Here is a 14,608-nt window from a genome sequence, read left to right as displayed (position 1 = left end):
CGTGCAGTTGAAATTCACACTGGTTATGCAGAAGGAAACCTGGAACCCAAGGTGACACAGTAAGCAATGAAGCCAGATATCTCATTTTGGTCCAACTTGAGAACCCACACTCCCCTCATTTGCTTCTTCAGCTTTCTTGATTTGTTAATGATTAATCATCCTCTTCTAGTTAGATTTCCTTGCTTTAGCTACTGGCTCCCATGCTTCTAGTGGCTTCTACTGTAAAAAAAAAAGAAAAGAAAAGAAAAGAAAGAAACTGGTGAAAACTTTGGCAAAATAACTGATTTTAGTTGTTTCTATAAGCAGCAGTTGGGGGCCAGAGACTTAAACCAGGAAGTAAAAGCTGTGCCTCATTCTGGCTCTGCTTCTGATTTCAGAATGAACTTGAGTAATCACGATCAGTCCTCACCACTGTAAGGTGAGTATTCTATCCCTTTTCCACATGAGGAAGGAAATTTGCTGCTGAGATGTGGGAACAGGAGAGCCCTGCTTCTCTGATTCCAAATTTCATGCTTAGTGCTATCAGGAGTTGTCTGATGGCCTCTGCCTGTTTTCCCATTTCTCACCAGGAAATGAGTCAGATTAAGTAATTTTCAAAATATTTTTGTTACGATTTTAGAGAGAAACATCAATTGGCTGTCTCCTGCACGCCCCCTACTGGGGATCGAGTCTGAAACCCAGGCATATGACCTGACCATGGGGACTTCTCAGTGCTCAACCAACTGAGCCACACTGGCCAGAGCATATTAAGTAATTTTCAACAATATGGTGTACCATTTTTAAAGCAAGATGATGCTTTTGACTTGTCCTCAGCTTTGGTTTGTTCCTGTAGTTCTGGGCTGGTTGCCTGGTTGGGGTTAGGAATGTCCTCAAATGGAGTTCAAGATCAAGGTTGGGACTACATATGAAAAGCCAGCATAGAAAAATAGACTACAGTACACATTCCTTCTGGAATACAAAACAATCGAAAAGTGGCATTTTGGATGTATATTAGTGTGACTTCCAGGGTAGTCATAAACATGCCTGCCTGCCTGCCTTTGAAGAGCAATTGAGAAGCCAAATGACATGAAAGAAACTTGGTTTGTAAGAGGTGCTAAAATCAGGCACAGAGATCAGTAATCCTTGTTTTTGAGGATCTTAAGTATTGGGTCTTTTTTAAATTCACATAATGAAACTACACATTTGTGTATAGTTGAAAAATTGAGCCCTTGAAGTCCATTCCTGGACTGGGGTTAAATAATATAGCCTGGTTTGAGAAAGCAGGAATCCGGCTTCCTGCCTGCCTTCACTCACAGCAAGACCCTAAGCTGGTTCTTGGTGTGTGCAGGCTCAAATAGCCTCCCAGTCAGTGAGGGGGAATGACAGCTAGGGAGAGGCCTGGCTCGCTGGCTCTCACAGGTGCACATATGTACAAAATGCTGTACAGGGGTTTTTGCCTGTTAATGAGAAGGAGGAGGAAACCCCTAAACATAAAATGTGTGCTAGAGTTCTAGAATTTTAGAAACTGCCTTTGGGATCATGCAATTATAGTCAGGTCTCCTCAGCACCTTCTGCTACGAACTTATGTGACAGCCTCTTCCAGACTGTTTCCTACTGTTGGGGGCAGTATAATTGCCCACTTCCTTTGTGGTATCTTCAACAAAATGCCATTAAATATTACTAAGGAGGAAACAAAGGACTGCCAAGTGGTGAATCGTGCCTGGGTGCTGAAGTATCAGTTGGTTTCTTCTGTCTTGCGCAATAGTGTGTGCAGGTCATGCCGCCACTCTCTGGGGTTTGGGGGTTGGTTTATTTGTTCCCGACAGTGGAGAAAATAACCTTTGCTGTTGCACAACTCTGGCTCCATTGCTCCTCCGATGTTCCATGTGAGATATAAACACCTTTGTTCTTGACAAGTCATGTTCATTCCAAGAAACCAGTCCTTCTTAACTGGGTATTTGCCTCTGGGAATAGCTCACTTTATATTTACTCTATTCCAACATTATTAGAAACCTCCATTCTTATCTCACAGAAGAGGTGTGGTAGATCATCTCCAGAGACAGCCACCAGCAATTTGTTCCATCTCTCGTGTGCTGCTCCTTCTTAAATGTGGGCTGGGCTTTTGAGTAATTAAATGTGGCAGAAGTAATATTCTGGCAACTTCCACTTTTGCTTTTGGAAACCAGCTGACATTTTTCCAAACCAGAAGCTTGAGCTGAACTGAATATGTTTGATGAGGGACCGAATAAGAGAGACCATGTGTAGGAGAACCTCGATACTGCAACCAGTAGCACCAAAACCCCAAATGCCACCCTTCCAGCTGCACACAGCCTCCCAAGTGACCCCTGCTGATACCAGATGAAGCTAAAGAAACATTCAGCTGAGACCTGCAAACCTAGAGAATTGTGAGAAACATTGTTTTAAGACATTGTTTTAGGACGGTTTGATGACAGCAGTGGCTAACTAAAACGAGAGAACTGTTGAAACTAAAGGGCTAGATTTCAGTTTTGGCCTTGTAGGGTCCATTAACCACTCGCCTGTGATTGGAAGCCAGATGTGCCCAGAAAACGGACCCCACTGTGTAACTCCAGGCGGGACTATTCATATTCCATATAATGGCCCCCTCAGAGCCACTTAACCTGTTTGGTCATTCCACATATCTCAGCTTGTCAGTAAATTGCTTCTGAGCTGCCTGCCTGGCCTTGGAATTCTTGACTACCTCCTTATGGAGGTGGATCAGGATATGACCCATCACTTTCCTGCTCAAGTATTGACATGGCTTCTCATTGCTCATTGGATTTAGTTCACATTCTGGCTTTCAAGTCTTTCTGTGAGCTTACTCAGTTTGCATAGCTTTCATCATTCTACACACAACTTCACTGTGCAACTAGCTTAGTCTCTAGCCCTTCTCCTGTTGCTGCTGGGAAAGCCTCCGCTTCAGTGTTTCCAGAGGTGTATCCTGTTAAACACATGGTACGGTGGGCAAAAGGGGTACCTGGAAAATACCGAGTTTAAGTTGGATATCAATACGTTTCTTGACTTCAAGGTTTTTTAAAACCTCCCTCTTAGGATTTCCATGAGGGAGAGACAGAATTTAGAGAGACCAATGTACTGGGGTTGGGGGGGGGGGGGGTGTAGAGGCTGGCAGACATTTGGAACTGGCCAGGGCTAGAGGTGCCATTTGTAGAGATACTGACAACAGGAGGAGCTTTGAGACAGGAGGTCAAGAGTAAAGTATTTGGATATATTTGAGGACTACGGGACATGCGTTCCCTAAGTTGTAGCTACTATTATTTATTAAGTTTGGCTTCTTCCTGGCCTCTACAGATGGACTCTCTGAGGACAGGAGGTGCAAGTCCTTTGTCAAAACTCTCTTTGATGCCAGGCACTTATTGTTGGCACTGGGTAAAGATAAGTAAGATGTGTCCCATGTACTTGAGATAAACCATTATAACAACATTATATGAAGTGCTGTAATGGAAGAATGCAAGGTGCCTCCTTGGGAACTGAGAGGAGGGAGCCTGGGCTGGGGAAGCTTTACAGAGACCTTGACCTCTGAGTAAGAATTCACCAGAATGGGAAGAGAATGGCACGTGCAGAAACCAGAAGCTTGATTGAACATAGTGGGTTTGTGAAAGATTGGAGAGCAGGCGTGGCCTTTGCACAGAGTGAGTCCATCTCGACTGCCCTGTAAGGTGGTTTCTTCAAGGACAAATTCTAGTCTCACGGTTCGTTCTGGTCCCATCTGAATTTCTAACGGAGTGCTGGCACATAGAAGAAAATCACTAAATATTTGGTGAAATTAGCTTGTCCTAAACATCCCAAACTTCAAACACAAGAATAAAATCTTTAATCCTTGTTGCTGAACTTTCAAGTTGGGTTATTAGCGAACCACCTCCTGGGACTGACCGAAGCACGGGTGGGGTGAGGTGGAGAAGACAGCGGGGATGCTGGGTGGGTCAGGAGGTCAGGAGAGGATGGAATGAGAAGCATATTAACTGGGAAATTCTGCATTAGAGCCAGGAGCAGGCTTGTGCTGTTCCACCCATATTTCTCACTGCACATGGCTAAGGTGTGAGAATGGGGAAAAGAGGCCTAGGTTTACTCAGGGCTTGCAATGAGCAGTCTTAAGACAGACTGCTTCACTACAGGTCGGATGGAAGAATCCTGCTGGTCGTGCTGACACCATTTGGCTCCTTACTGGCCTCTGCTTGTCTCAAAACGCTTGGCACCACATGCAAAGCCTGCCCGCTCCACCAGTGCCTCCTCCTTTCCCACCTTCCCTTTTATTAAAAACTATTTTTGATGATATATATGTATATATTTATTTATAATTTTATTTATATGTATATATATAATTTTTAATTTTTTTAGAGAGAGGAAGGGAGAGGGCAAGAGAAACATCAATGTGAGAAAGAAACATTGATTGTTTGCCTCCTGTATGCACCCTTACTGGGGGACTGAATATGCAACTTAGGTATGTGCCCTGATCGGAACCAAACCTGTGACCCTTCAGTGCACAGGATGATGCTCCAACCAACTGAGCCACACCAGCCAGGGCTCACCTTCCCTTCCTCTTTTTTTTTTTTATCCTCACCCGAGGACATTTTTTGTTCAGGTAGAGCGGGAGTGGGAGAGAGGCAGAGAGAGAGGGGGGGAAACATCCATGTGAAAGGAACACATCAAGTGGCTGCCACCCGCACGACCAACCAGGGCCGGGGACAAACTGCAACCGAGGTATGTGCCCTTAGCGGGAACTGAACCCGGGTCTCTCGGGACTGCAGGCCGACGCTCTAACCGCTGAGCCAAACCGGCCAGGGCCCTTCCCTTCCTCTTAAAAAACTCAGTGCCAGCCCTGGCCAGTTTGGCCTAGCAGTTAGAGCGTTGACCTGCGGTCCAGAGGGCCCCGGGTTTGGTTGCTGCTAAGGGCACGTACCTGGGTTGCAGTTTGTCCCCGGCCCTGGTTGGAGTCATGTGGGTGGCGGCCACTCGATGTGTCCCTTTCACGTCAATGTTTCTCTCTCTTCTCTCCCTCCCATTCTATCTGAATGAAAAAATGGAAAAATGTCCTCGGGTGAGGATTAAAAAAAAAAAGCTCAGAGCCACCCTACCTGCCAAGAATCAATACTTATAACCCATTTCCTTCTTTTTAGAGAGGGACACAGAAGGTCAATGTAATGTAGCCTAGTGAATTAATGAACCTCCTTTACTGCTGAAGCCACAAAACTCCCACTAATTTCTTTCCACACCTTGATGTTTATTACCTAAGTTTACCCTCTAGGATTTTATTCTGGTTGATGTGCCCCTTTCTAAGCATCCCGGGGTTCTCTGTGTCTCGCCTGTGGGGCAGGGACAGTGGTCTCCCCGTGGTGCTGGGGGCTCCCTGAGGAAGGGAAGTGTTTCATTCCTCTAGAGCTCTTCCGAATGCTCAGGGGATGACTGATCGCCTGTGCCCAACAGCAAAGCACTTACTTCATACAAGAGAATTGATGAAGGACCCGGGGCCCGATTCTTCTCCAAGTCAGAAGACACATGGATTTTGGTCCTTGAGATCATGACAGTAAGTAGGGAGACGGTGTCTACATTCGGACTGGGGCTGTCGTCCTTACCTGTGTTGCAAACCTGTTTTCCCATCCAACGGTAGGAACCAGGGCTGTTCAGTATTGCCCTTTGCAGTCTGGAAAAGGCCTCCTGGCCTGCTGATGTGACAAGCTGCCTGGCAGGGTGCAGAGCCCAGGCCATTCCTGCCCTCTGCCCTGTACTGGAGAAGAAGCCATCATGTTCATTCATTTATTGAGCCCCTCTGTGCCTGGGCACAGGGATAGAAAAGGGGTGAGAGTCCTGCTATGCAGTGGAATAAGAGCTCTGAGTGCTGAGGGTGGACAAGGTCACTCCAGCTTGAGACTGTGACAGTAGTGCACATTTATGCACAACTGCTTGAGAGCAAGAGTCCTGGAAGGAACCCCACTGAATTCATTGCAAGCCTGGTGGAACATGCCAGTGTGGAGCACAGGACACACACAGAGAAGAGTGTCGGCCTGGCTGGCTGGTCAGCTGTAACGTCCAGGTATGGAGAAAGGTTTCCGTCCTCTGGGAAGCATGCGATGGGGGACTGTCACTCCGACCCATGGTCCTCGTCCTCTCTGCCTGGGAAGAGTTTTGTACATGGAGGGTGGTTAGGGGAGTCTTGCCTGGCTCCTCCACCCTTGGAGGCCTTCCCTAGTCACTCCACACAGGGCCCTCCAATTCCCTAATGTTTCTCTGGCTGTAGATACCTAGGATGATCGAATTCCAGGCTCATCTGCCATATCTTCCATTCCTCAATCATAGGTGCCTCCAGAGCATGGACGGAACCAGCTCTCAGCTACCCTATCTAAAGGAAGGGAAGTGGTAGTCCAGAGTTTAAAATCCCCAAGGCCCTCCTGGGGACGGGGAAGGTGCCTTGGACAGGGAAACAGAGACAGCTCTATCCTGGTTCAAATTGCTTTCCATCCCTGAAAGATGCCTTAATGTTCCTGCCCACACTCTGCAAGAGGGACGTGCATTTCCATTTTGGTATTGGGGTGACTTCCATGCCCCTTCATTCTCTGTGGCTTCCGCTGGCCCTGAGGCGGGGTGGGGGGCAGAGCGCACCTAGATGTGTTGAGGTTGGAGAGGATGAAGCTGCAGGGCTACAGCTGTTTTTTCAGGCCTGGATCAGCAAAGCGACCACCTCCCTGTACCTTGACTGTTCTCTTCTGTGGGGTCTCTGTGCCTAATGGCCTGTGGGGACCCTGTCTGTCTATTCAGCTGCCTGGCCCCCATTGTGGAGACTGACAGCAAAGTATCTGGTCATTTTGTCATGATGTCCTTACAACCTACTAGAGCCCGTTGCCTACCTTTTGTAGACGGTTCTCTCTTGCCAAGGAGGTCATGGACCATCTGTCCTTGCTGATGCCCTGGTGACAGAGAGAGAAGAGAGAAGAAAGAGAGAAAGTGCGGCAGAGGAAGGCTGTCTTGGGAACTAAGAAGGGCCAGAGCTGGGGATTCATAAATGGAATCATTTTTGAATCTGGGAGTTGAAGAAAAACCATGGATTGGTCCATTTATTCCATGATTCATTCATTGATTCCGTCTTTCTCTTCCATTCTCCCTCTCTCCTGCCCTTCCTTCCACAAACACCTGGTGGGCACCTCTTATGGGAGCTGCTGGGTGTTGTGGATGCAGAGGAGATGGCAGCTCTGCTCCCTGACTGGGAGGGCTTCCACTCGAGGGACCAGGACAGTGTGGTGTGCCAAGGACAGTATCATGCCCAGGCCGTTGAGACAAGCTCCGTCTGGGTGGGACAGGTGGTCAGGGAAGGGGAGATGGGGCTAGGGTAGGGGTCCAGTCAGTCGGGGCAGCCCCGAAGGATGTAAGTCCTTAGGGCATTGGCCTTGATCCCGGGAGCACTGGAGGTGAGGGATGGGGAATCGAGGGTGGGTAAATGTTGGTTGATTTTCTTTTTTCCTTTTCACCAGATTTTTAGGCTGCTTAGATTTGCACTCCTAAGATCCTTGAAGGAGCCCTGGCCCATTTTGCTCAGTGGTTAGAGCGTCGGCCTGCGGACCAGAGAGACCTGGGTATGGTTCCCGCTAAGGGCACGTACCTCTGTTGCAGTTTGTCTCCGGCCCTGGTTGGGGTCGTGTGGGTGGCAGCCACTCGATGTGTCTCTCTCAACATTGATGTTTCTCTCTCTTCCTCTCTCCCTCCCACTCTATCTCAAGAAAAAAATGTAAAAATGTCCTCGGGTGAGAATTAAAAAAAAAAAAAGATCCTTGAGGGTACAAGATGGGAAATAGATTGATTAGTTTTTCCAGTTCCAGGCTTTAGGTAAAAATTACCCAAGGTAATTTTGAACTTTTGGCAGAACCGAATTCATATCATTTCCTCCTTATCCTTGCACCGACTCCCTAGACATGCACAGACCACCCCTTTGAGGAAGCAACCAGGAAGCTGAGCATGTGGCCAAACCACGGTGGCCCCACCCTTGGCAATGCCAGCTTGGCATGTGTGCCCCTGGCCAGAGCTTCCCTCCCCACCTCCCTGACTTGTTAGAGGCTAGGACAACTTAACCCCTCCCCAGGGAGCATGCTAAGGGAAAGGTCTGGACACTTACCCATGTTTCTCTTTGGCTGAATAGGAGGTATTCCTGGGGAAAAGAGAAGGAATGAGAGCCGCACTGCTTCCCTGGGCGCTGGGGGAGTGGGAGGAGCTCAGGGCTCTCTGGGCGCGATGCCTATGTTGGGTGGAACGCCAGGCACTCCGCATTGTCCTCCTGTGGCGGAGCCACTCGGCTGCTGCTAGGAGGCAGTGTGGGAGAGTGGGAAGCCACTGGCACCTGGCACTGGCTGGGCATCCTTGCAAAAGCATCGAACCTATCTGAACCTTAGTTTCCTCGATCAGGGTGAAGGGGGATTGTGAGATTTAATCACGTGTGAGCATAGTAGGTATTCAATAAATATTTCTCTTGTACTCCTACCCCCTGCTGCTTATGGGTTGTTGGATTTGGAAGAGAACTCTGAAATGGCCCAGTCCAAAACTCATTTTGTCGAGGCCAAAAGTGTTTGGTCACAAGTTGGTTTTCTCTATTTTTACATGCATATTTTAAATTATAAAAGCAGTCTTTAAATACTTGTCCACTATAAAAGGAATCGAGTAATGTATTGGCTTGTACAGTAAAAATTAAAGTCCCTCTTTACTCGTTCTCCTTCACCTCCACTTCCTGTCCTCATTGTAATTACTGTTGACGGTTTGATAATTATCCTTCTAGAACTTTCCCTGTGCATGTACATGTATGTTTGTGAGTATGTCATTTAAAAAACAAAAAACAAACGAAAAAAACAAGTAAGCTCCTGTTATATATATTGTTATATAACTTGCTTTTTCCACTCAACCAGTATCTTGGAGATCTTCCCGTATCTCTGCACAGATCTGCCTCATCCTTTTCAGTGGCCACAAAAGCTATGATGTGCCTTACATATTTTGACCATTCCCCTGCTGATGGTTTTCATGTTGTTTCTAAATTCTTGCTGTTACAGACAAGTTGTCAATGAGCACTCTGGTGCATCCTCAGGGCGTGTGTATTTCTACTTGACAGATTCCCTAAGTGAGACTTGGTCAAAAGGTACACACATTTTCCAACTTGGAGGGCCATTGTCAACGTTTCTTCCAAGTAGACAGGTTGTAAGTGCCAGGTCCTTCATACCCTCATCAATACCACTAAAATATATATAATGTTGACAATAAGAAAGAGAAAACTGCTCTTTGTCCAGACTGTTTTATCCTTGTCCCCCCAGGACATGAATCCTGCATTGAGGGTCCCCTCCAGGAATGCAGGTTTATTCGATTTTGTTGTTAATCCTCACCTGAGAATATTGTTCCATTGACTTTTTTAGATAGAGTGGAAGAGGGGGGCGGGGAGAGAGAGAGAGAGAAACATGGATGTGAGAGAGACACATTGATTTGTTTGCCTTCTGCACAACCCTGACTGGGAATTGAACCCTTGATCTTTGGTCCGTGGGCCGATGCTCTAACCACTGAGCAAAACCGGCCAAGTCATTGCAGGTTCATTTTAATAATTCTGTTTGAGACACACAGAACTAGAAAGCTTGGCCTGTGGCCTTGCTCACATGGAGACACTGATCTGTAGCGTCACCACTCTTCCAAATCTTTCATCGTGTGGAAGGTGAGGACACCAGCAGAGCAAAGCATTTGCCTGTACCCTTAGGGTGACCATATGCCAGAGACAACCCAAATTTACCTGGTGTAATTATCACTCTCCAAAGTGTCCTGGTTTGGATGATAATTTATATGGACACTCTACCCCACCCCCTTCGCCTGAGTGACCCCTTCCGGCCTGAAGTAACAGACTTTGCGTCCTGGGCTTTAAGCTGGGACCCCCGCCCGGTGTAACTCCTCCACGGGCGCCCGTCCAGCTTGGTCACTCACCTCCCACCTGCTTCCCCATCAGTCCAAAGAACTGTTTGGCTTTGCCCTTCTTCACCTCTTGAAAGTGGAGCTGAATGCTGGGGTCAGCACCTTCCTGAAAAAGTAGAGTTGGTTAGAGTTAGAGTTGGAGGGAGGCTGGCGAGATCGGGAGGGCAACCTGAGCAGTAAGTCTCAGTAACACTTGTTCTGTGCTGGTACTGGGCTCTTGCAGATTTTACACAATACTACGCAGTAGTAATAATTAATAGCCAACATTTCACCTATGATGTTCCTGGCTCTGTTCTAAGCACTTAAACATGTTCATTCCATTTAATCCTCACCGAAACCCCATGAAGTAAGCACTATTATTGTCACCTTTTTATAGATGAAGGCACCGAGGCACAGAGAGATTAAATAATTTGTCCGAGGTCACCAGCTAGGACACGAGAGATGGTGCCAGACTTGGAACTGTCCTCTGCCTCAGAGGCTCAAACACCACGGTCCTCATTTCACTTACTCTTCACAACCACCGTATGAAGCAGGGGCTGTGATTTATCCTCCTTTTGTAGATGGGGACACTGAGGCTTATGGAGGTTAAGGGATTTGTCCCAGATCACACAGGAAGTGGTAGAGCCAGGTGTAAACTCAGGAGTCTGGCTTCAGAGCCCGGGTTCTGCTCCATCTTGGGAAATGTCTCCAGCACAGACAAGGAGGGGCAGCTGATGGACTCGGTGGGCATCCACTAGGAAAGGTGGAACTGCCTCCCTCCTGACCCACTCCGGTCTCTCTTCCCCTGGCATTCCTCCATTGTCCCAGATGTCTGCCCTGGAGCCTGGGCCTTCCCTGAGGAACATGGCACGTGGCCTGGGGTGGAGGCCACTATTCTGGGCAGGGACATTTTCATTGAGCTAATGCGGTAAAAGTTCTGCGCCAAGGGCTACTGATGGAAGTAGTCATTCCCCCATTAGCCTTCGCCAAAGTTCTCTCCCTCTCTGCCCCCTGCTAAAAGGAGGAGTCTCACTAGTGGGAGAGTAACAGTGGGTGACATTCATGAGAACTTCACATCTCTGCGTCCGTGGTGCCCGGCACAGCACCTGACAGGCACACAAGCTCAGCACGTGTGGGCTACAGAATGCCGAACAGGGGCCCTTCAACAGTCTGGGAAGAGGGAAGACGATGGGGGTCTCTTTTATCAGGAAGGCTGAAGACCAGCGAACAGTGATGAAGCCACCTGCCAGGAGGCTGGGATCTGGGGTGGGGTCAGGGGCTCCCTCTTGCACCCCCAGTGTCCCCAGGGGCAGCGCTGGAGCTCCAGGAAGCAGCAGGGACCTGGCTGGGATGCAGAGGAAACCTGTTCCTCTCACACCTCATTGTGTCCCAACTTTCAGGAGTAGGAGTGGATTTTTTTCTCAGACTTGGACTCATTCAGTCACTTCCGATCTGTCTCCTCCCCAGGATGTCAGTGGCCGGGGCAGCTGTCTCAGGCTGGCGTTACTTACCTGGCCAAGAACCAGAAAAGTTTCTTGGAGATTTGGACCCATTTCTGAAAAGCTCATGAAAACCACTTTGCCCTGGTAAAAGGCAGCCGTCAAGTACAAGCTGGGGAGAATGACTATTTATAAATTAAATAAGACTCACCTTTCGTCTACCTACTGGGTTTCTGGGGGTTCTTAGGAGACATCCTTCTCTTCACTCAGGAAGAACACCTGTGCCCCTCCAAGTCCTCTCCTTATCCACTTAATCTAAATCACCTTCTCTAGGGATAACTGCAGGAGGGGAGCCTGAGAGCTAGGGGGTGCTCAGATGATCCCTGACGGTGCCTCCATTCCTTCCGTCACCCCACTTGTCTTAATGGTTTTTGTATTTTTTTTAATCCTCACCTGAGAACATTTTTCCATATTTTGTTCAGATAGAGTGGGAGGGAGGGAGGGAGGGGGGGAGAGGGAAAGAGAGAGAGAGAGAGAGAGAGAGAGAGAGAGAGAGAGAGAAACATCGACGTGAAAGGGACACATCAAGTGGTTGCCACCTGCACGACCAACCAGGGCCAGGGCCAAACTGCAACCGAGGTACGTGCCCTTAGTGGGAACCAAACCCGGGTCTCTCTGGACCGCAGGCGGACGCTCTAACCGCTGAGCCAAGCCGGCCAGGCGGTCCCTGTATTCTAAGCCCCGTGCCTCAGGAAGCAGAGGGAGTGGAATGAGAGTGCAGGAGAATACGCAGCTGAGCGGCTGCAGGGCGAGGTGCTTGCAGGTGGAAAGCCCAGCAGCACCAGTTGAAGTCGATGTTCCCGCGTGGCTGTGCAGAGAGCTCCCCGTCACAGCTCGCTGCCCTGTGCCTGGATCAGGTCCCCTGATGCTTGGCACACACTCCATCCAGAAAGCTTGAAAAATACCCTGGGGATCAGTATTTCCCCCCATTTTACAGGTGAGGAAACATGTCCAGAGAGCAGCAGTGACCTTCCCAAGGTCACACAGAGTCAATGGAGAAGCTGAGACTTGAACCCAGGCCTCCCCATCCTGCTGTCTTCTCAACTGCACACACTTCTACATTCAGGCAAACCAGGAAGAACACTCCCCACGGATGGTTGTTCCTGTGGGCCCCAGTGTCCCCACCATCCTGGGACTAGGAGGAGCCAGGCTTGGCCTTGTCCCACGGTCCACCCTCCTGGAAGCCTTCCCTGAGCACTGGTCCTGCCTTCTCTGGTCCTTTGGCCTCTCTACCCCATCTAATTAGAAGCTCCCCAAGGTCAGGATCTTTGTCTCCCCTGCCACATGCAGTGGGACACAGGTGCTCGAACCTCTAGAGTTCTCCCCAGGGACAGCACTCAGTCTAGCAGGAGAGACTGTCAGTCAACCAGTGTGTGTCAGGAAGTGAGAGTTTCTACATGAGACAACACTGGTCCTGCCCCAAGCCGCTCCCTTTGAAGTTCTGGAAAATGTCCTCTGATACCCAGCTTCATAGACCAGACCGTGGGCAAGGTGTGCAGTTGTGCTTTGGAAGGTGCACAACCTTGGACAAAGTGCTTGACCGTTCTGTGCCTGAGTTTCCTTATCTATGAAGTGCTACTTTCCTCATAAAGTTGACATGAGTTTAAATGGGTTAATGTTTATGAAGCATTTAGGACATATATGTTAAGTAAGTGTTAAATAAAGTCTCTCTCTCTGGCATTCCCACAGGCATGTGCCCCTTTGGAGCTTGGTCAGGTCAGGGGCCGTGGCCTTGAACCTGCCTACAGAGAGGAGTCAGACAACCTGCCTTGCAGTGGACAGCCACAGAGGGGATCTTCTGCCCCCTCAACCATGGATCACCCCCTGCCTTTCCCCAAAGTTACCTCCAGGGTCACGGTTACCCAAGGCCCTGCTTCAGCAGCACCGAGTGCCAGTTTCTTGTCACCTGCCACAGTGCACGCACACAGCCCCGTCAGCCCCGTCAGGAGAAGCAGGATGGCGCAGAGCAGCATGGCGAGCGCTGCGCTGTGCTGGGACCCTCTGGGAGTCCCCTCAGCCTGAGGACGCTGCCTCCAGCCGGCCCAGTCCTCTCTGGCTCCTTTCCTGTGGGCGAGGGAGGCTCCACCTGCTCCTTGTCCCTCCAGCTACCCTGCTTCTTCCTTTAGCTTATCTGACCTCCCAGGGACATTTCCTGTGACTCCCCTCCCACCCTGCCTGGAAAGACTAATGATATTCCATGCTCAGAGGAGGGACCAGACCTCTCCCATCACCGCCCCCAGCACTTGATCCTGGGGCTTAGCGCTCTGGTGCAATAGCTGCCTCACCTTTGGCTGCATTCCCTGTGGTGGCAGGTGCACAATGGGGCAGTGTGTGGGACCCAGTGCGCCCAGGTTTTTGGCTGGAAGCCCCGGGGGCCCTTGTCATCTTGGGAATGGGGAGAGGAACTGTGTGGCTCCTCCCTTCCTGGTGCTCTGTTGCCCTGTAGGAGAGGCCTCTTCCCAGAACTCAGCCAGCATTCCGCCTCTTGTCTCCCCTTCCCGTCACTGAGCCCCACTTCCTCAGTGTTCCCCTCCATCAATAGTCCCCATGCGTACATAGAAACACAGGTCTTGCCCTAAGAGAAATAACGTAGTGCTTAGTGAAATGAGGCTCCTCACAAGTGGGAACTGGGATTGGCCAGAGAAATGGTTTCCTGCTCCAGGGTCATTGGCTCTTACCTACCTTCTGACTGTTGTACGCGATCTTTCGAAAGCCCTAACCTGGCCTGTTTCTCCCTACTTACAAACTTCCAGTGTCTCCCCACTGCCCTTGGCATAAAGTTCAAGCTCCCTAATATGGCATTCAAGGCCCTTCTTCACTTAGCTCCACCCTGTCTCCGTCCGTCCGTCCATCCGTGTAGAACAAGGGAACTGTGTTGCGGTCGGAGAGACTTGAATTCCTGTCCTAGCTCCACCACTAAGTAGCTGTGTGACCTTGGGCACATTACTTAGCCCCTCCAAACCTTAGAATTCTCATCTGTAAAATGAGATTAATAATAGCACTTATTTCCAAAGTTGTTTGAGGATGAAATGAGATAATGCATGTGAAGCACTTAGGACAATGTGTGATGGTAAATATTTAATACCTGTTAACTCTTATTACTGTTGTAATTATTGACACTGGGCGAGGCACTCGGCCACAGAAGATGAATAAGCCACTGTCTCTGTCCCGCAGCTCCTCACAGCCCAGGAGAG

The 14,608-nt window shown here is 49.2% G+C and overlaps 1 protein-coding gene across 3 annotated transcripts; it reads right to left on the bottom strand.

The window, feature by feature from the left end:
* Nucleotides 1-5,760: 5,760 nt before the first annotated feature.
* TAC4 (tachykinin precursor 4) lies at nt 5,761-13,489 on the bottom strand. 3 transcript variants are annotated; one of them, XM_036269208.1, is made up of 6 exons: nt 13,259-13,489; nt 9,949-10,042; nt 9,366-9,386; nt 8,117-8,149; nt 6,858-6,917; nt 5,761-6,126 (listed from the first exon to the last, which is right to left on the bottom strand). In XM_036269208.1, exons 1-6 carry the CDS (start codon nt 13,385-13,387, stop codon nt 6,095-6,097), a joined length of 369 nt encoding a protein of 122 aa, XP_036125101.1. In that variant the 5' UTR covers nt 13,388-13,489; the 3' UTR covers nt 5,761-6,094. The 3 variants fall into 3 exon arrangements, with proteins under 3 accessions (XP_036125101.1, XP_036125102.1, XP_036125103.1); XM_036269209.1 differs by lacking the exon at nt 9,366-9,386; XM_036269210.1 differs by lacking the exons at nt 8,117-8,149; nt 9,366-9,386.
* Nucleotides 13,490-14,608: the final 1,119 nt, after the last annotated feature.

The sequence above is a fragment of the Molossus molossus genome, unplaced genomic scaffold (genome assembly GCF_014108415.1).
Source record: "Molossus molossus isolate mMolMol1 unplaced genomic scaffold, mMolMol1.p scaffold_m16_p_19, whole genome shotgun sequence".
Taxonomy (NCBI): domain Eukaryota; kingdom Metazoa; phylum Chordata; class Mammalia; order Chiroptera; family Molossidae; genus Molossus; species Molossus molossus.
This window is presented reverse-complemented; position numbering and strand designations above follow the sequence as displayed.

Bases quoted from the DNA above. Each gene is read 5' to 3' on its own strand.
- TAC4 (XM_036269208.1), bottom strand. From the start codon at position 13,387: ATGCTGCTCTGCGCCATCCTGCTTCTCCTGACGGGGCTGACGGGGCTG. The intron at 10,043-13,258 runs GTAACTTTGGGG...CTACTTTTTCAG, and splicing joins GGGTAACCGTGACCCTGGAG to GAAGGTGCTGACCCCAGCAT. The intron at 6,918-8,116 runs GTAAGTGTCCAG...CTCTGTCACCAG, and splicing joins TCAGCCAAAGAGAAACATGG to GGCATCAGCAAGGACAGATG.